This window comes from Leuciscus leuciscus (assembly GCF_965113295.1).
Source record: "Leuciscus leuciscus genome assembly, chromosome: 16".
In the NCBI taxonomy this organism is placed as follows: domain Eukaryota; kingdom Metazoa; phylum Chordata; class Actinopteri; order Cypriniformes; family Leuciscidae; genus Leuciscus; species Leuciscus leuciscus.
Window position 1 is genome coordinate 24,066,267 of NC_138740.1, and position 21,157 is coordinate 24,087,423.

At 36.2% G+C, this 21,157-nt stretch overlaps 2 protein-coding genes across 2 annotated transcripts; one reads left to right on the top strand and one right to left on the bottom strand.

Annotated features, from left to right (window-relative positions):
* Positions 1-1,021: 1,021 nt before the first annotated feature.
* On the top strand, positions 1,022-2,367 carry LOC309477540 (serine/threonine-protein kinase pim-3-like; the record flags this gene model as incomplete). The annotated part of the gene is made up of 5 exons (XM_082140818.1): positions 1,022-1,265; positions 1,474-1,568; positions 1,712-1,762; positions 1,970-2,277; positions 2,355-2,367. 5 exons carry the CDS (start codon positions 1,022-1,024, stop codon positions 2,365-2,367), a joined length of 711 nt encoding a protein of 236 aa, XP_081996944.1.
* Positions 2,368-10,522: 8,155 nt separating this feature from the next.
* rtn2b (reticulon 2b) lies at positions 10,523-18,663 on the bottom strand. The gene is made up of 7 exons (XM_082142121.1): positions 18,607-18,663; positions 15,918-16,125; positions 14,441-14,579; positions 13,935-14,004; positions 13,742-13,788; positions 12,074-12,132; positions 10,523-11,876 (listed from the first exon to the last, which is right to left on the bottom strand). The coding sequence occupies exons 1-7, from the start codon at positions 18,617-18,619 to the stop codon at positions 11,786-11,788; spliced, it is 627 nt and encodes a 208-aa protein (XP_081998247.1). The 5' UTR covers positions 18,620-18,663; the 3' UTR covers positions 10,523-11,785.
* Positions 18,664-21,157: the final 2,494 nt, after the last annotated feature.

Genomic DNA, 21,157 nt, shown 5'->3' on the forward strand with positions numbered 1-21,157 from the left:
TTCTCCAGGTACATTCTACTTCCTTGATTCAGAATGACTTCATCTAGGCCTACATTTCAGTGGACAGTGAAATCAGGCCTGGGCCCGGTGTTGTGCCTAGATAATCTTAGATGTGTCAGAAAACATTTCATCACTGGATAGGTTTTTCGTTTACTGAAATTGTCGTCGGTTTATGTCAACTGAATGGGCGGAACGCTTTTTAGAGAAAATAATGCAACGTTTTTTAGCACAATTCACACCCCGCGGTAATTCAGGAGGAAAAAATCTCCAAATGCTCCACGTGAAACTGCGGTCTTCCGACCTTTTACTATCATCGTGTCAATTGATTGGGCAGTGTAAAGTGTACAGATAGAGATTTTGCTATTTCATGCATAACTGCTTCAAGTTTTTAGCATGTTAATGTCCGGTCACATTTACTGTTGCTCAGCTGAATTTTGCTGAAACTTTCTTTGATTTTTATTTATTTATTTATTTTTTATATTTGAATTGGAACATTTTCAGAGCATTAAGAGAACATTCAAAAGTAACGTTCCCATAATGCAAAATTATAAAATCTAATGTTGCTTTAACCAGGAAAAAAAAATTTGGAAACATTGAAAAAACTGGACGTTATGAACGTTCAGGGAACATTTAGAAATAATGATTGCTTAACTTTATTAAAAAACTTTATTTATACATGCACCAGAAACACGCGCACAGAAAGACGATTCTCAGACAGCATTCCATCCCCAATAGAATTATATTTCTGACTCATTGCACTTGAATTGTCAAATACTCACAAAATTGTCAAAATGGCCGTCGTGCCGAGGATTACTGAGTCGCTTATGTGATGAATAAAAACTGTGAAATAAAAGGACTATTAATATTGTGAAATATGATTTTGGGACATTTATGGAGGCATTTAGGAGAAGTCAGGTGGGTAGCTTGGAAATAATTCCATTACTTTGGATTTGTAACATTACAGATAAGAATTTAACAGTTAAATGTAAGTTGTCATGATATCATTAATTTAACATCAAAGATGTTTCTCTTCATTTCAGAAAAACCTACAAGGAAGAGGAAAAGAATTGGTCGTTTCCTCTACGGGGTATGGAAGACTGTGAAGGGTTTTTTCTGCTGCTGTTGCCACAGTTGTGCTGTGGATGTTGTGGAGCCTTTTGTCCCTCCAGCAGATCTGGAGCCAGAGCCTGATCCTGATACATCATCACCTGATCCTGATCCATCATCACCTGCACCAGATCTGTCCGACGTCGAGCCAAATAATGGTAAATCGCCGGTCCTTATTTCTCCGACATTATTTTAAACAGTATTGCCGTCTTATTTTCCACTAAAAATATCTTAAGGCTTGTTTTCAGAGAATATTCATATTATTTTCCCCATATTAATATTATTTTCTCGGCACAACCAGGACTGATATTTTTTAAATAAAACAATCTCATATATATTTCTCATATTTTTCTGTTTGTTTTTCAGAGTCCTTTGAGTCTCTCTATAAAGCGGGAGAGATGATTGGACGTGGAGCGTTTGGCAGTGTGTACAGGGGAACACGCAAGTTTGATGGCAAAAAGGTAAATCTTTCCGAATTGTACAAACATTTAGCTTTTGTGTGCATCAAAACATATTCAAAACAATTTACAGATGGTTTATTACTTAGTGCAAGGACAGATGCTTGAATACTGTTACTGAAACTGTTTTTTGGTTTTTTTTGCAGGTTGCCATCAAGCGGATGCGCAAGTTTGACAACTTTCTTTATCTTGATATTGTAAGTCGGCCAAAACCTGAATATGTATTCAGTTGTTTAAGTGCAGATTGCTGTTGTTAATACACCTAAATAGGAAGCACTAGGTGTAAATGTGATTGACAAATAAGCCTAGAGGCACAAAAGAAAAAACTTTGAGCTCTTTTAAGGGCTCTTTTGAACGCTCTTGATTTTTACCCAGCTAACCTTCTGTCTACTGCTTTTCTCTAGCCTGGACATCCTGAACCTCTCGTTACAGAAGTGGCGCTGCTGCTAATGATGAGGCGAGAACCCATAAGCCCCTACGTCATACAACTTTACGAGTGGTTTGAACACCCTCGCAAATTCACTCTCATCATGGAGTTACCCGAACCCTGCGAGAGCTTGCCGGACTTCATCAATCGTTTTAATCCTGAAGTGTGTGAAACTGTAGCACGGGTCTTCATGCGACAGGCTGTGCTGGCAGTACATCACTGCATCGAGCATGGCGTTTATCATAATGACATTCAAGCGCAGAATTTCCTGTTGAAGAGAAACTCGTTAGACCTCAAGCTGATCAGCTATTCAGTAGTGAGGGCTACGAGAGCGACGTATACGTTGGTGAGCAATTTGGGAGTGTGGAAACTTGAACGTAGTGACGCTTTAAGAAAAAAAGCTCAACAATGTGCAAATGTCTTACAGGAATACAGGATCACTGCCCACCTGAAATCTTCACAGAACCCAGATTCCACGCCATCCCAGCAAATGTCTGGGCTCTAGGAGTGATGTTTTATGAGATGGTGAACGCATCCCGTCCTTTTTGCAGTAGAACAGAAATCATAGAAGCCAAAGTTACATTTCAGAATTCCAACTTATCCAGAGGTGAGTGAATAATATTGAAAACACTGATAATCACACACACACACACACACACACACACAAAGTAAAGGCTCTGTACAGATACAGTTAAAGTTAAAGATAAGGAACATTTTACATTATATTAATCACGTTTTAGATGCTGTTTTCATAGATTCCAAGTCACATGACTAACCAGCTTTCTCCTTATTAACATTTGTACAGAATGCAGGGATCTGATTAGCCAGTGCCTAGGCCGGGATCCAACGAAACGGCCCACTTTAGAGCAGATGTCACAACATCAGTGGATTAGAAATGATCTACTGTAGATTGGAGAAGTTCAGGAGATTCACTCGATCAGTGATTTCAGGTGTGAGGAAGTGTAACAGACAGAGTAGGATTATTATCAGTTGTCTTCAACTCTGGATTGTTTGTAGTGAGATTTTCAAATTTGTGTTCATTGTAATGTTCTTGTTATAGTCAAGACACCTTCATTTATATAGCGCTTTGTACAATACAGATTGTTTCAAAGCGGCTTCACGGTAAACAGGAAAATAACAGAATCAGTGCAAACAGAATTCAATTCTGTTGTAAAACTGCTCTTGAAAAATTATTCTTGAGTTGACCTGTTCATATAATCTTTGTATTGGATAGGAAAGAACACACTTTCTGTCCTTGGTGGAGGGCTTGAGCTGGAGACTCGACCCGAAGCCTGAAGTCCAACCCCAACCTGACAGGGTTCATATCTTCCTAAAGAGATTATAAAGAGGAACCAGAGAGCTGCAGCAGAACTTAAAATCAGCCACATTTATCTCACGTCTAGATGAAAACCATCTGTTTATAAAGCCTGTCACCAGTAACTGCCTGTTGTCTTTTGGCAATAAATATTTAATAATTGAGAGACAATAATTCTGCTTATGGCTGTGAGTGAGTTATTAATAAAGCACAGTACAGTATGTATGTAGGCTGAAGAGAAGTTCTCAACAATGTCATGAAACAATGAGGTAAGTTACTCTTTTGAACTAGTTATTTTAATGAGTCAAAACGATACACGAAACAGGCTCAGTTTTGCTAATAGTGAGTCAGTTGTTGGAATCTGCGGCCCTGTCCCAATACCCACACTTAATCACTTATGTTAGGCTACTATTGTATTTGGTTCAAGTGTTCAAGAGTGAAGAACACCAGAGTCTGAGTAGAACTTTGAATTGCTTGATGGGACACACATCATAACTTTATTTACACATTTATATTTTTAATACTTAAATAGCTGTTCAGCAGTGGTGGACAGTAACGAAGTAAATGTAATTCGTTACTGTACTTAAGTAGCTTTTTTGCGTATCTGTACTTTACTGAAGTATTTAAATTTGTGAAGACTTTTACTTTAACTCCACTACATTTCAAAGTCAAATATCTTACTTTTTACTCTACTACATTTTCAAAATCAGTCGTTCCTTTTTATTGATGAGTGGATAAAAACTTAACTGGTCAAACGAGCCACCTATCACAGTAGCCAACAACGTGCGCGCTCTGTTTTGAACTTGCCTTGGTGGTATCTACTAAGCGCGAACCAGAGCCGTTAAATATGAGAGTTGCGACCATAGTATATAAGAGGTTGCGACACACACGGCTTGTTCGACTTGAACCGGCGCTGCACAGACCGATCAGTTTATGACATCAAAGTATAGAGCGAAATCGCGAGAGCGATTTAAAAGCATACAGAGCCGTCTACTCTCTAATCGCTCTTGCGGTATTTTAATGTCATTCACCGATTGGTCTGTGCAGTGTGCCGTTTCAAGTCGAACAAGCCTACTGTGATCTCGCCGCCGCGCGGTCACGTGATTCGTGTAGCTCTCAATAGTTCCAAACAATTTGTGTTGCCAATAATTTTAAGCGGGGCAGAGAGCAGCAGCTATTATTGCAGCAATTATCGGTAAATACTGACGCATAATGAACATTGCTTTTTACCTTGACACTAAAATTACTTGCATATAATAGCATTTTTTTTTCCTGAGGAGTAGCAGAAACACTGCATTAATACGTTTTGGTGTTTAATTTTGTAGGGAAATTGGCTGCTCCCATAATGTAGTGTGTATATATATATTCAATGGCATTGTGCAGGTTTATGTGAATGTATCATAACATTAGGATGTTTATAATTATGACCATAGACGCTTGTGAAAAATATGTACAGTAAATACTGTAAATGTATTATACCTTATGGGATCAGTCCCCTTCCGTCCAAAATTGAACACAAAAAAAATTTATTCAATTCAAATATATATATATCATTTTATTAATAGATTGATGTGCCAAAAGTGACAGAGTCTTCACGTAGACTGAGTTAAGCAAGAGTCTTGTGACAAAAATTATAATAGGACATTATAGCAATAAAAAAATCATAGTACTTGGATACTTAAGTACATTTGAAGGCAAATACTTTTGTACTTTTACTCAAGTGAATGTTTAAAGGCAGCACTTCTACTTTTACTTGAGTAATATTTCACCTTGAGTATCTTTACTTTAACTCAAGTACATGGTATGTGTACTTCGTCCACCACTGCTGTTCAGTAGTCTCTATGTTACAGATGACTTCCAATAAGTGATACATTTTTTTTTACAAAATACACATACTTATCTCAGCACCAATAAAATATGCAACACTTCATGCTTTTTTACCAAATTAAATGTAATAGCCTATCTAATTAATGTACTGTAACTTACATTGTAACGTTTTTTTTCGACATCTCACAATTTCTGGCACACTAATGATGGGATACACTTTGCTCTGAAGCGATTTTAGAGATACTGTAGCATGGATAGTGTGCATGAAAGGGCACGGAGCTTTGGGATTTTTCAGACCTGCAGGGAACAGTCTTGCAAACTTCATGTTGGGTGCATGTGCGCTTAACTGATTGAGATTACTAACGTCCTGTTGACAACATGTAACACAGGAACATAACACAATGGTTATATATGGTATTATATACTGTAGTAAAAACATATAAAAACAATATTCACAAAAATATTGTCATTTTCATGTTACTAATAAGTATTTTTTTATTGATATAAATATATATATATATATATATATATATATATATATCTACATAATCATGAAGGTCTCTAGAATCATCCAAACAAAACAAATCTTACAAGAGATCTATAGTTTTTTGTATAGCCTACTTAGTCAAAAGTCCAAATGGCAACTATAGTTGCCGGTGGGCAAATGCCTTGTAAGTAGATATCTCAGGCCTCAAAATTTAATTTTGTAACAATATATATATATATATATAAAAAAAAAAATTTTTAATTTAAATTTTTTTTATTTTCTTTTTTAAACAAATGTAATTTTACTCCGTTTATTGATGTTTTTACTCCACATTTGGACATTTTTACTCCATCAAATTTATATAACAAAATTTTAAAATATTTTTTTAAATAGGTTTTTATAAAAAAGAAAAGAAAAAGAAAGAACATTTAAAATTCATCTTATAAAATGCCCACATTTCCAAATTTCATTCATGGGGATAACATGGATAATTTGACATGATTTAGTGTAAGATTTTTTGCCCATATTTTGGAAAATGCAGTTTTAAAAGTAAAAAAAAAAAAAAAAATCACTTTAACCAGTAGATGGCTGCAGAGCTCTAAACGTACTAAAAGTTTAAAACTAAAAGACATCTTTTCACAAGCTCGTCCAGTTAGATTCATATCTACAAATTATGAAATCACAATTATAACAATAGAAGTTACTTTTTGTCAAAGTTTAGCCGTTTTTGTACTGAAAAAAAATCAGTACAAGTTTTTCAATAATGTTACGTAATGATTAGAATCAAACCTGATCAGGATGTTACAAAGAGAAAAGTTGGAGTCTTTAGAGTTCATCATTTATTTCAAACATCCGTTTTCCATATGATTCTATTGTTTCTGATTTTGAGGATGAATTTTGTATATAGGATGAATCATAATATAACATTATTGAAAAACAGATTTTTTTTCCAGTACAAAAAATGCCTAAACTTTGACAAAAAGTAACTTTTATTGTTATAATTGTGATTTCATAATATGTAGATATGAATACAACTGGAAAACCTTGTGAAAAGATGTATTTCAGTTAGTCAAATAGTAAATAGTGGAGCTCTGCAGCCATCTACTGGTTAAAGTGATAATTTGTTACTTTTAAAACTGCATTTTCCAAAAGATGGGCAAAAATCTTTCACTAAACCATGTCAAATTATCCATGTTATCCCCATGAATGAAAGTTAGAAATGTGGGTCAAAAAGACCCTGAACAGCACACAGGGGTTAAAAAAAAATGTGATTTGTTGTTTGTTGTGTTTTCATATTCAAGAGATTATAAGATAGATGCAGCTTTTTTGGGCTTTCAAATGTTCTTCGAATAATACATTTGTTTATGAATAAAGATTGATCTGTTGAAAGCAGTTATTTTGAGATAGATGCCAAATGTTCTCCTCCTATTCATATTTGACATTGAGGGGATGCACACAACATTGCCCACCGGCAACTATAGTTGCTGCACATTCAAATACGATTTTCAAGAAAAAAAAAAAAACCTGGGGAAAATAAATGCAGAACATGTTCACATAGGACACTATTAACACAACTATATGAATGAAACCATTCAGAAAAATGTGGTCACAAATGGGTTAACACAAGGTCAAGACAAATGGATATGTATATGTGGTACAAATACTACAACCAGGATCACTAGAGTGGCAGCATAAAAAAGTATTATACAAATAGAAAAGCACAAAATAACATGTGAGGAAAAACCTATAGCAAAATCTGTCGAGAATCACTGCAGCATGCTATGAATTTGCTGTATACGAATCAATACAAAATGTTGTGCTTTACTGTATACCACTGCGCTAGGTCTTGCTTTCCCAGACACCCTTGTGATTTCCCTGCACTACCCTTATTGGATTGAAACTGTGAGACTGTTTCAACCAACTTCTCTTCCTCTCTAATCATTATTTATGAGTTTTTTTCTGGGTTCCGTTCTGGCCGTTGGAAGAGAGAGGCTTTCTTTATTCTTTTCTTTTCTTTTCTTTTTTTTATAGGAGCCCAAAAATAGCCTACATTTTTCTTTATTAGTGGATGTCTAGGCAATTCAAGCTCGGACACAGAGATTGTGGAGGATACATCTGGTGTTATAAGGGAGAATATGTGTATGCAAGTGTTTTGTTAACACCAGGGGGATCAAGGTGCCCTACAGAGGGGGATGGTCACGTGAACAATTGATTCTGCTCAATGTCTCAATACGTCATCACCCTCTCTCTCTCTCTCTCTCTCTCTCTCTCACTCAACTTTCCTGCTATTTCTCCATTTGTCCATCCATTCCCTGAAGGTTGCCACTGCACAGGCCTCTCTAGCTGTTTTTCTCTAAAACTATTTTCACAGCTTCCTCAGTGATCTGGATTGCATATCTGTGATAGTGCTTCATTTGACCTTCAGTGCAAAGAAAAGGATATCAAACCCAAAGAAAATGATATAGATATAGACACTATGAATGATAAAAATGATGAAAAACAGCTGCCCCCATACAGCCGCAGTATGATTAAAACATTAGTGAACCTAAGCTATCCATGTTGGTTGTATTCCTGTGCTTCCCTTCTCCTGACCTCTTCCTCTTGTCCAGATATCCAACCCATCCAGACTCACTCGCAGAAGTTTCCTTGAATAATTTCCCTCTCTCAGGAACAAAGGGATTCTCTCTTAGTCTGTCCTAGTGATTATCTGGGGCCATTGTGGCATTTTGCCTCAGTGAATGAGATCATTCAAGTGGCTTTCACAAAGGCAAAAAAAGACTGAGAGAAAGAGTTTAACTCATAATTGAAATGGCTCGCTATAAAATTACAAGTCAAAAGGGTCAGTAGTTTGCGAACTTTATGAAAACCTCTATTTGTGTTTCACATTTGTGTGTCTAAGTGAGGCGGGTAAATGTACAAGAGCTCTCAGCAGAGAGTGCACATCAATAAAAAAACAGAAAGAAAAAACATTGGAGTGTATGATCAATGAACAGACATTTGTAGCGAGGATCCATTTAGACAATCAATAATATTAAACCAGCAATGAATGATTGTTCTTTTTATGAAATGAATTAGTAAAGTTATGTCATTCACTTCATTCCATTCTCTTTGGTAAAAAAAAATGTGTCCAATTCTGACTTTTCTGACCTATAAAGAGAGATTTCTGTGACTCACCTTGCAATGATCTCTCCATGACGCAGTTCTTGCTGTGAAAGCACTTTCTCTAAAACTCAATTACCACGTCTTTGCCAGACAGCCTCATGTAAGAATGACCTGCACTCAACTGTAGTGCACTACTCCTGCTTCTTTCCCATAGTGCCACTGGGCAAATCCTGCTGTGGGATCATGTTCTATCAGTTGAGAATGCGAATACACAACTTAGTATTCTTTAATTGGCTCAAATCCGTGTCTGATGCAGCTGGAATCTTGTGTTGTTTGTGTCTGATGGCTGCTGATGAATTGCATGGTCAATTGATTCTTCATTTGATGTCACATTAAGGCATTTTGGGATATTTTCTCTTTAGTTATTTATTTCATTTCATTGCAGATGTTTCTGGTCAAGTGCGAGAAGTCGAGCTCATTCATGCTGACGTACTCAAGATAGTATTTCCCTTTGCCGCTTTTATACAACCACAATCCCAAAACATATTGGCAGAATCATCTGTGAGGATGTCATTATGGACAAAATTACAGCTTACTATCCTTCATATTTGTTTGCTTTATGATGGGGGGGTTGTGAAGAATTGGACCCTGTTAGTGAAGAATGTAAATGAAAATTTTGTGGGACATTTTAAACTTAACACACATTATGTGCAAGATTGTGTATGAACATTGCATGCCAAATGTTGTGTTAAATTACAAACTTCAGATTTTGTGTTTTCCCTATTGTTCCATTTATTATACATCACTTATCTAAGCCAAAGGTTTAGTAGGAAGAAGAGTGAAAAAATAAAAATGACTGACAAATGGCTCAACAATAAGAACGGCTTGATGATGTGAAAAGGTTTCGTGGGTGTTCTGCGTTGTCATTACATTGTATGTTTGTTGATCATATTCATGCGCTTTTATAGAACAATGAACATTTCTGTTATGAAAACTGCTTATTTACATATGTCATCAGGTTATCTAGCTGCAGATGGAAAGTTATTGTAATTATAGTCATTTCATATTATATTTCATATTATAAAATTGATATATTTCATTTTTTTCCAGTAAAAGGCTGTGTGAATCAGTCATGGAGCAATCATTTCCAGCTATTTATTGAAAATTAAGAGCCAAAACAATTATTTGTTGTAACTGTTTTTGTGCGTAAAAACATTTAAAGAGAAATGTTGTGTGTGTGGTGTGTGTGGCCTGGTAAACCCTATATGGGTGGCATTATGGATGGCAATATCCAAAATCCTTGTTCGTGTGGGGACATTCTTTGGTTCCCATGAGGAAAACAGCTTATAAATCATACTAAGTGATTTTTTTTTGGAGAAAATGTAAAAATGCAGAAAGTTTTCTGTGATGGGAAGGTTTAAGATAAAAATCATTATGTCTATGGAAAGTCCCCATAAAACATGAACACGTTCGTGTGTGTGTGTGTGTGTGTGTGTGTGTGTGTGTGTGTGTGTGTGTGTGTGTGTGTGTGTGTGTGTGTGTGTGTGTGTGTGTGTGTGTGTGTGTGTGTGTGTGTGTGTGTGTGTGTGTGTGTGTGTGTGTGTGTGTGTGTGTGTGTGTGTGTGTGTGTGTAAATATATTTATTTCCATCTAAAGTAATCTAAAATAAACAATTTTTTCTCTAATGTGATGGCACCAGTAAATATCAACAGGTCTATACTAATCAAAGTAGGCTACAAGTACAAAACTTCAAAGCCTGTCGAAAAATACTTATAGTCCTTATAAATTGAGTCATTCAGACATCATTAAATCAGACAGGCCATTTAATTACATATCGCAATTTAGAAAAGCTTAATAAAGTGAATAACTTCTAAATGTCAATTTTCTTCATATCCTCAATTAGAGATTTCCCACTCCTACCATTTAACAAATATGACACACAGGGGCAATTTAAAGTAAAGTCAGTCTGAAGTAAGTTGTATAAAACGGCAATGAGTACAAAATGTTCCTTTGAGTGCAATTTTTCTCGACAGATGAGTAGGCCCTATTTGGTATTCTTCCTTAGGTTCGTCTTCTCGTAGTGTGCGAAATGTGTGCTTTCTAAACAGTCCCCTCCATAAATGTTGTCATTTTACGGATGGTACAGATATTTCTTAAAAGTCTGTGATGACAATAACCATATTTTGTTTATGGAAATCCTAGCATGGAAGTATTTGAACATCAAAAGACATCCTATATTTGTTTCTGTTCAGCATCAGAATGTCATCTGCAACCAGTATAGAATTGAATGTTTTGAAATCGCTGTTCCTTTGGACTCTCCGTAGTCATCTCAAATCAGCTGCATCCTCAGCAGTTGCTTATTCAAGTGCAAGGTCGAAATATGATGAGATTTTTTGTATGTTGTCAGATGCAAAAAAGGGCAAATAACATTGAAAACACGTGTGTACTGGGGGGTCGTGTTGCACAAAAGACGTACTAAGACAGGGAAGCAAAACAACTTTCATAGTGACTTATAGTTTTGAATTGCCATGTAACATTCAGTATTAAATTAAAAACCAAATTATGAGAACAATCCCAGCGTGAATTGTAAGCTCCAAAAATGTTAAACAAATTTACATGACAGAATTTCTGTAACATGTTATTCTGACTGAGAACTGCTGTGATTGTGTGGTCACATTGTTCCCTCTAGTGGAGAAAAACATACTGCAACTGTCACTAGGTTCAGCTGTTTCTATGAAAATCAGTAGAAAAGCCTTGTCAGGCTAAATGAACCAAGAATTATAAATATTACACAGCTTTATACAGTTACTAGTTATAAAAGACAGTTTGAATGAAATAAATGAATACAATAGGTGTACATCTAGACTTCTCTTGACTGACGTGTGCTTCTTGAAGAAGCTTTTTGCTTTATTCTTTTGAGAAGACCTGGTGAAGAATATCCTAGCACCGTAAGAAAAGTACTGTAAAACATAGCGCTCGTTCAAACCCCCAAACCCCGACCTGCAGCTGCAACGTAAGACTTTCTTTGTTCAGTGTACTCCACATTTCTCTCTCCTTCCTCTTCATTTAGTCTTCTGTTTATTTTTTGGTGTGGGGGTAGGGGAAGGTGCTTGGGCTGGTGAAGGTTTGGCCAGGGAAACCACAAGATCAACTCTAGAAAAGAAACGTGTAAAAGAAGTGGCACAGAGAACATGATAAATTCAAGAAAAAAAACCACGGTTGTTTTAGTTCATTAAAGTCATATTGAATGTGTTTTGAGCATCATGTGTTTCTATGTAAGGAGAAATTAAATATTTGGAAATAAATAAATTTAAGTTGCTAGATTTATTTTCTTTTTTTTTCTTACTTACATTTCGGTGATTTTATCCACAAGTTTTTTGATTGCTTTAACAATCTTGTCAATCCTCCCCTGTTAAAAATAAAATAAAACTTAAGTGTCAAGTTTGAAATAGCCTATGGTGTGTGAAACAATGTGCATAAATTAGTGAGATCTAATCAAAAGTGCATTTCTGGTTAGTAAAATGAGGGCAATGGTAAATTCCTGCTGTTACCTAACACATTCAGTTTCTAAACACTTTTTTTTAAACTAAACTCTTAAAAATAATGGCTCCAAAAGGGTGTTTTTGCAGCAATGCCATAGAACAACCCTTCGGGTTCTCCGAAAAACCTTTCGGTGAACAGTCCTTATAGATAGAATAACTTTTTTTTTTCCTTAAGGCCCGTTCACACCAAGAACCAACGAACGAACTACACTGAAAAAAAAAAAAAAAAAAGTTGCTGACTTAAAGTTAAGTACAGTCAACTTAGATGCTTAAGTCATTTCAATTGCATTAAACTGACTTAAAAAATGAGTTAAATCTTATAACTTGTAAAAAAAAAGTTGAAAATTGCTTAACTTATTTTGATGAGTTATGCAATGTAAAAACATATGTTGTTATAACGTATTAATTATATCATTTTTTTACAGTGTAAATTAGCGTCCTAGGGCTGCACAATTAATCGCAATGAAACCGCACGTGATTTGGCAAAGGCTGTGATTATTTTATGCGCAGCTTGTCAGAGCAGCACGGCTGATCCGTAGTAAATGCTGCTCCATCTGAACACCAGAGGGCGTCTCACGCAGACACTCCAAATATGCCCCGCCACAGAAGTAGATAACGCACATAATTTCAGGAAATCCCTATGGGCATCATCGCTGTAGCTGAATAAACAGAATATTGAAACACTTTGATTGATTAAACATGACTAATAAACACGCGACTGCCTTATTCTGTGTACCACATAATCTCACAGAAGGATGCTCAGCTGTCATTAGGAAGTGAGTTTGGAGTAAAAGGATGTTATTAAATGTTGTCTTTTGTTGGACAAGAGGTTCATAAATGCTTCTCATGGAAAGATGTTTGACGCGTGTTGCTTTTGCAAATGCACGTTATAAGTGACTCAAACTCACAGTGCTTTCAGATGGAGCAGTTTTTACAGAGCCGTACATCAATAACAAGCTGCGCATAAAAAATAATCGCAGCCTTTGCGATTTCAATATCGCGATAAACCAAATCGGTTTAAGTGCGATTACATGTAAATTGCAATTAATCGTGCAGCCCTAGCGTCCACACTAGTGGACAATATTTTTCTGTTTATTCTAAGCGGGTGCTTGTCTGTCACTTTAAATGCTCAAGCTCATTATAGTATGATGGATTCTGATTGGCTGTCAATGTATTTATTGTTCATCAGTTGAATAAAATCGTTCTGAAATTGATTCCAACGATATTGTTTCTCTGTGCCGTTATCATTATAGCTGTGGCGTGAACTCTGCTATTCTTAAATAATGAGAATGATTTTTAGAACTATATCTTTATAGTTATCGTCCTTGGTGTGAACGGGCCATTTTAAAAATCTAAAGAACTTTTTGTGGAATGGAAAGTTTCTATGGATGTTAAAGGTTCTTCATGGAACCATTGATGCCACAAAGAGCCTTTGAATATAGGTCTCTATATATAAAATCCAACTGATGCACTTACCTGTTGAAGTCTGTATAATAGTGGCAGAGAGAAGGCACATATCACACCTGTTCAGAAGTGAAAGGATTACATTAACGCCATGTAACATCAACACATTGTTTAGAATTCAGCAGTTTAGTGACTAATATTAGTTCAAAAAATTGTTTCAGTCATGATTTGCTTTACATTACAAATTTCAGCAGGATATCCTTACCGGTCATCACCAGCGTGAGACCATTAGCTTGGACCCCCACATATGTCAACAAATACAGGAACACAACAAACTACACAAACAAATAAAATACAGTCATTCCGATAAAAGCATTATATTTCATTTTGAATGGTTATACTTTAGATTTACATTTATTCATTTGCAAGATGATTTGTTTTATCTGAAGAGATTAACAGTGCAATGAATGTAGCCTACAGATATTTTATATCTGAGTTCCCTTGCTGAACCAGGGGAGCTACAGGAACCTTTTGTTCATATAATAATATGGTTCAGCTTTTTTCCAAATAAGAATTTCTTCACTTTCACATGCTTATTCTCCCAGCACCTTTGCCTTTGGGAATGAAAGCGCATGGTAATATTTAATATCAGTACTGATTACGTAAGTCAGCAGTATCCCCTGATGTAGTGAAAGTAGGTCATAAATTGCAGTAAAAGTGTAAAAACTGCTCAGTGTAGCTGAGGTGAGATATTTAAGATGTGTGTGAGACCTTCACTGAGTCCATGATGCTATCGATGAAGAACAGCCTCTTTAACTCGGTGACAGCCGTAGCAATCAGCAGAACGATTTGTTCCGCCATGCGGACTGTGTCCTCATCTGTCAGCGTGCGGTCCTCATCCAAATATGACCTTTTTAATAAAGAAAAGTGGACCAGCTGAGAAAGATTACATGCATTAATCCCAATTTATTTGAGTTGCTTTTCCCTCCGTCAAGCTCCTGCCAATTCTCAATATTTGTTTTAAATCTGCTCAGCTGTTATGCATCTCAAGAATGAACATTTTAACCCATGAACAACTTGATATGAACTGTATCAGAGTGAACTCATCCATTCAAAACAGCTTGCAAATATGGCAGACTGGGGTTGTTGTCTGTAATTTTAAAAGCAAAATCACATAAACAAGAGTGTTTTTTCCATAGCACCACTATTGCGATTTGTTATTTTATACAGTTCAATAAAAAAAAAAGGTTTATATTCTAATATACTAAAGAAGTTTACATTTAAGACAACAATATTAGCAATTATGCTGTGTATTCTGCCTTCATCAATGGAAATACTTTCAAATAAATTCAAAGCTGAATCCCCGGAACCCTGCAAAAAAAAACTATTAGCAAACAATTTAATAAATCTCTCCATAAAATACTCCTATGCATCTTCAAGCAACACACAGTAGGTGCTGCAGAGTACAGTTTCATTCCTCAATAAATCAGTGTTTTTTTAACGAATTGATTGAGTGAATGATTCAATGACACACAAAAAGCTGTCACTTGGTTCGTTGTCAAATGCATAATGGTGCATTCCATTTCACATTAAAATAGACTAATATATCCATCCTAAATAGTAATCGAAATTAGAATTGGGCTATTTACACACCACTGTTTTTAATTAAAAACTGAAAACTTTTGATGCGTTTTGGCCGTTCATTTACACGACTACAGGCTTGAAAATACAAACCTTTGAAAATGATACTGATATCGCCACCGTGTAAACTTCAAAAACAAAAATTTGTGAAAATGGTGACGTCATGCGCATACTTATTACGTGTTCAGTCTGTAGGCGCGCAGTGTTTCTTTACAAAGTGACATCGCTAACTGCTGGCCTGTCATTCATAATACAGCGTTTTTAATTGTTTTTGCGGATCCGTGTGAACGGGGATCGTTTTAACAACATTGTCGTCTGTACGCCAAAAACGCAAATGGAAAACTTCACAAAAACAGTACATAATAATATAAGAGAACTGGGATTCAGCAACAGTGTTTGTGAACAATGTTGTTTGAGTGAATGATTAAATGACTTTTTTGTTGTTTAATGAATCTGTTTTTGAATGAATCAACTCACTCGGACGTGAAGTGACATGAGACTTCTGTTACTATTCCATTTACTCTTAGGAGCTACAGTAAACAGCAGTGTCAGTTACACATTTGGGGTTATGGCTGTTTAAACTGTTATTGTTTTACAGCATACTCACTGGAAGGGATGAGATCCATCGCTGAGGCGGACAAGTGTCGAAGCTTTGTAAAGGAAGCGTACAGGGAGCGTGAAAGCCATAATGCCCAAACCGAGGTTGGACAGGATCGTGATGGCACTGAGCTGGAACAAACAAGCCAAACCCACAACCAAACCAGTAAACACCAGCCCGGTGGTCCCCACATCTCGCCAGTATAACAGATCCAACACTAGAGAGGGCAAGAAAAATGAATGTGTGGAACGTCAGGGAAATAAACATATAAAGAGGCATAGCCAGGCTGAAAGATGGAAAGCGATTGAGGGAGAAATGCAAAGATCATGCTTTGAAGTCGGCCCCAAAAAGGGATGCAGATGTGCATGTTTGCACAATGTCTGGTAATGTGTGTGGTAAACAAACTATCATATTACAGATTTGCATCCATTCTTTGAGTGATTCCACAAACTTTAGTTGAGTGAATTCACTTTAGAATGAATAATTGACAACATTTTAAAGAAATTCTCTGTTTTCGAAAACTATTCTAAATTTAAACCAAATTATTAGTATTATTTTGGAGATTTTAGACATTTTTGCAGTGAAGAGAGTAAGCAAATTGGCCTATATTTCACTCTGGGCTTTTTACATTTATTGGGACTTTTAATTTGATAAAAGACTAAAATTCACAATATGCATTTTGTTTTAACTGTAATCTTATTCCCCAAATATGTTAAGAAAATTATAGATTAATTGTTAAATAAAGCACTAATGTCCCTTAATTTTAATGTCAGCCTATGTCAAATAATGGAAGTGACATCATACATAGGAAGCTGAATCATCTCTGTCAAGAAGGGTTCTCTCTCTCTTTTTTCTCCCTAATGTGTAATGTATGATAATTTAGGTTTGACAGAGGGGAGAAAATATAAAATGCAAAAACTGATGCCATATGTGAACACATAAACATCTGTAACCTTTTTTTAATTAGCTAGCAGCAAGCTTTAGCAGTGAGTGGTATTACTGTCAACACAACATTTGTTGAGAGTAAAATAGTTGTGATCTGGATGTATTTAATGTACTGAAATTGCAACATGTGTTCATTACCAGTATTATCATTGTAGTGATAATGTCATTCAGCCACCAAAGTATCCCACTTTGTTTGTGTAAAACGAGTGATCTACCAGTAATGGGATGGGTAGAGTACATATCGTGAGCTTAGAATTATAAGGTTCTATCTCCACTTTTGGTCGAAATTGAGTTTTTGACATAATCTGATCCATTAGGTGTTTATTAATCCCTGTGTGGTGTTATTTTTGTAAAAAAAAATATTTTGTTAGTAGTTATTAATAAAATAAAAAGGTTCCATCTCTGCATTGCCAGCTGGGATGTAAAAATGTTGATGCTCAATATCTCAGAACTACCCTAAACGGAGATAGAACCTTATAATTTCTAAGCTCACGATATTGAGTATCCAAAAACAAAATATTAAAATACTCTGTCAAGGCTAAACATTCTCAGTCTTCTTTGAGGTGAATTTCAGGCAACGTGAAGCAGTGGAAAAGCTCTCAAATAGCACAATAAAAGGATAAACAAGGCTCAGTGGAATATGAAAACAACACAAAAGGACAGAAATGAACAAGTGGAATTAAAAAGTTCACAGAAACATAAAAGAGTGGCCTTATTGCTGTCACGGACTTTACTGAGATTTAGTTTTTTTAATTTTAAAAAGGCTGTCAGAGATTTTCATTTAGCATTGATTATTGATTATTATGACAATCAGACATGTGATCAAGGCCGACTCCACCAGAAATACTTTGTCATTGTCCAGCCAAGCTTGATCACATTATACACCCCAGGCTGTGCCAAACACGCCAAGTCTATAAACGCATTCAATTTTGCCTGCATATGAACAGACTAATCTGAATCGTCCACTAGTTGTCCATGAGCTCATCTATCACTTATTTGCTGATTATTTTGTTCAACTGCAATAAATTAGAGCAAATGCTCTTTGAGTCAAACATATGAGATGAACAGACAAGAAGCCCTTGTGTCTTCGAGAGTGCATGGACACAACCCAAGTGGAACAGCTAATGGCAGTGTGCATTTTCACGCCCTTTCCACTGTAAAGCCAATAGACCCCAACAGCTGTTGATTCCGATTATCCTTCAAACGCAGGTGCAAATCTGTGCTGTGGCGCACACTGGTGCAAAGCTGAAGGAGCCATTATGAGATCAATCCAAACCCTCTGAAATCTTCTCTACTAAAAAAATCTTCCACGAGGCATTCACTCCTCTTTATTGCTGCCTAACATGGCCGGGTCAGATTGAATCTCTCCGGGGAGACGTATATGCCAGCACTGCCAAAATAAGACTGAGAGAAGATCTCACCTCCTTCTTTCAGACATCAATGTTTCCTTTTCTCCCTCTGCCTCAAAATCCTAGAGTCATGCATCAGTCCGCTCCTGAAAGCAGTCCATCCATCAGATTCCCATTGAGAAGTCCTGTGTGATGTGCTGACTAGTCAGTATTACTATACCTCTAGTGTAAACCACACAACTTCAATCTGATCCCCCCACCCACACACAAACACACGCACACACACACACACACTTTCCTCAGTTACAACCTGCTCTTCGCATACCAGCACATTACACAAGTAAACAATATAGCTCAGGAGACCTCAGTCCCAGTGCTGTTCTGTTTTTGCGGAAGACTCTCACCTTTGCTGGCCATTTCTGCTGCTTCCACACCAAACCCCCTCTCCTCCCAGAACTCCACGAACCCTCTGGGCTTTTTTTGGCCATCCTAGCGTTGTCAGCAGGAAGGGGTTGGTCTGACCTAATAATATCTCAACCACTTGGGCACTCCATCTTTACAAACACACACATACACAGCTATGATCCCTCATGGGGGGTTCTGAGCTTAAGGAACCTGAGACGTCAGCATATGTCTGTGTGTAGACAAGTCTTCATCTCATGAGAAATTAATAACCTTAGATACGGGCAAATTACTCAGGGATCGTTCAGGGAATCCTGTGCTTTTTTTCTTCTCACATGCTAACAAAAGTGCTGGCCTTTAACACCCAACTGAAGATGTTGTATGAAGATTATTCTGATGATTGTGTGTGTGTACAGTTTTATATATTAATATTATATATACATTTATTTTAAATTATATTCATTTTTATATTAATAATAGTATTATGATAATGATTTAATAAATTATAATATAAATAATAATAATATAATATAATTATATATATATATATATATATATATGTAAGGGATAATGTAGGGCGGTTGTTATAGCGAATACAACCCTGACAGGCTGATCAGGACCCCGACGCGAAGCGGAGGAGCGTATTCGCTATAACAACCGCCTCGCGCTACATTATCCCGCTTATTCCATGGCTACCTACCAAATAAATCAATAATTTGACACAAAATATTGATTTAAAAAGGAGTTTATTGATTTAAAAACGATTGTATTGCTTCCGCTAAAGAAAATAGTCCATTCCGTCTCTACGGTTAGAATCCTGCGTCCATAGCAACGCTCTGTTTTTCATGGCAACGGTGTGTTATACTTAGCAGCGGTCTGTTATGTAAGGGATAATGTATAGCGAGGCGGTTGTTATAGCGAATAACAACCCCGACAGGCTGAACGGGACCCCGACGTGAAGCGGAGGGGTCTTGAATCAGCCTGAAGGGGTTGTTATTCGCTATAACATCCGCCTCGCTATACATTATCCCGCTTATTACATGGCTACCTACAAAATAAATAAATAATTTGACACAAATTATTGATTTAAAAAGGAGTTTATTGATTTAAAAATGATTGTATTGCTTCCGCTAAAGAAAATAGTCCGTTCCGCGTCCATAGCAACGCTCTGTTTTTCATGGAAACGGTCTGTTATAGTTCGCAGCGGTCTGTTATCAAGAAAAAACAGACCGCATTCTACATTGGAATTCAACCAAGCCATGTAATAAATATATATAATCATTATAATCATATAATTATTACATTTACTTTAAAATCAATAGGGGTGTAACGATAACCTCATGTCACGATTCGATACATATCACGATACTGAACTCACGATACAGTATTATTGCGATACTCCAAGACGTATGGTAAAAGGATAACACATCTTTTTACTGTTGATTAAAATGCTAAATTTGGTTTTACATTGGGGGTAGAAATTAATAGGCTTGGACTTGGTGCTGGTGACATGATTCTGAAGCTGAAAATACAGAATTATTTTAGACGAACATTCTTGCACTAGACATATTTAAAATAATGTTGGCCACTTTTTACTGGTAACATAAGACATTTGGCATAATCAGGACCCACAAATATCCCCCCCATTGCATTATTATACATTATATTCAACATTATAAATTGTAGTTTAATGTAGTACTGACACTGAAACTCTTTAAACTTGAATTTATTTCTCACAGAAATTTTTATTTTGGATGAATCATACACATGCCCAATACATTTAGTCATTTTTGTATTGCGATATATTGTGACACGATATATTGTTACACCCCTAATAATCAATACTACCACTACTACTATTATTATATTTATTTTTATTTTTATTAGTTCTTCATTGTGCCATTACTGCTTTCTGTTTAAAAGTGTTAAAAATCCAAAAAAATCCCTCTGTTTTTTTTTTCATGTTACTTGACCCAGCAGATGACTCAGTACTACCAGCATCTGATGTAATGATCGTTCTGCTGTCAAACACATTTATTCATGACATATTTTTATTTGCGTCATTCCATGGACACACAAGAAGAGTTACATCAGACAAAAATAGCCTGTTATGTAATAATGTGTATGAATGCATTTTTAAATTAACATAATCCACTAATCTGTCCGAATCATCCCTTGTAAGAGTCTCCTAAATTTATGTTTGAATATGCCATTCATGAATTCTGCTCAAGGCAAACCATGTTCTTTAATATGAATCACTGAATCTACCCCACATAACATTTTTAAAAAGAGGCTACTGTGTGCTCTCTTTTTATCTCTCTCCCTCTCTCGCTCTCTGTCTTTCTCTCTAACTGGGCTACTGTGAAAATCTGTTATGCACATTAATCTGTGCATGTTAGATAATCCAAAATTATCAAATGTTCAGCACAGATGATTAACAGAGGGAGTTCAAGAGGAGAGGCGGAGGGAGGGAGGGAGAGAGGCACTGAACATGTGAAAAAGAGAGCCACTGTGCAAAAGGATTGCATGTTGGTGTGTACAACAAGAGGGAGG

Excerpts from the sequence above, each read along its gene's own strand:
- rtn2b (XM_082142121.1), bottom strand. Across the intron at positions 13,789-13,934 it reads TCTCACGCTGGTGATGACCG|GTGTGATATGTGCCTTCTCT; the intron begins GTAAGGATATCC and ends ACTTCTGAACAG. Across the intron at positions 12,133-13,741 it reads TATTATACAGACTTCAACAG|GGGAGGATTGACAAGATTGT; the intron begins GTAAGTGCATCA and ends TATTTTTAACAG.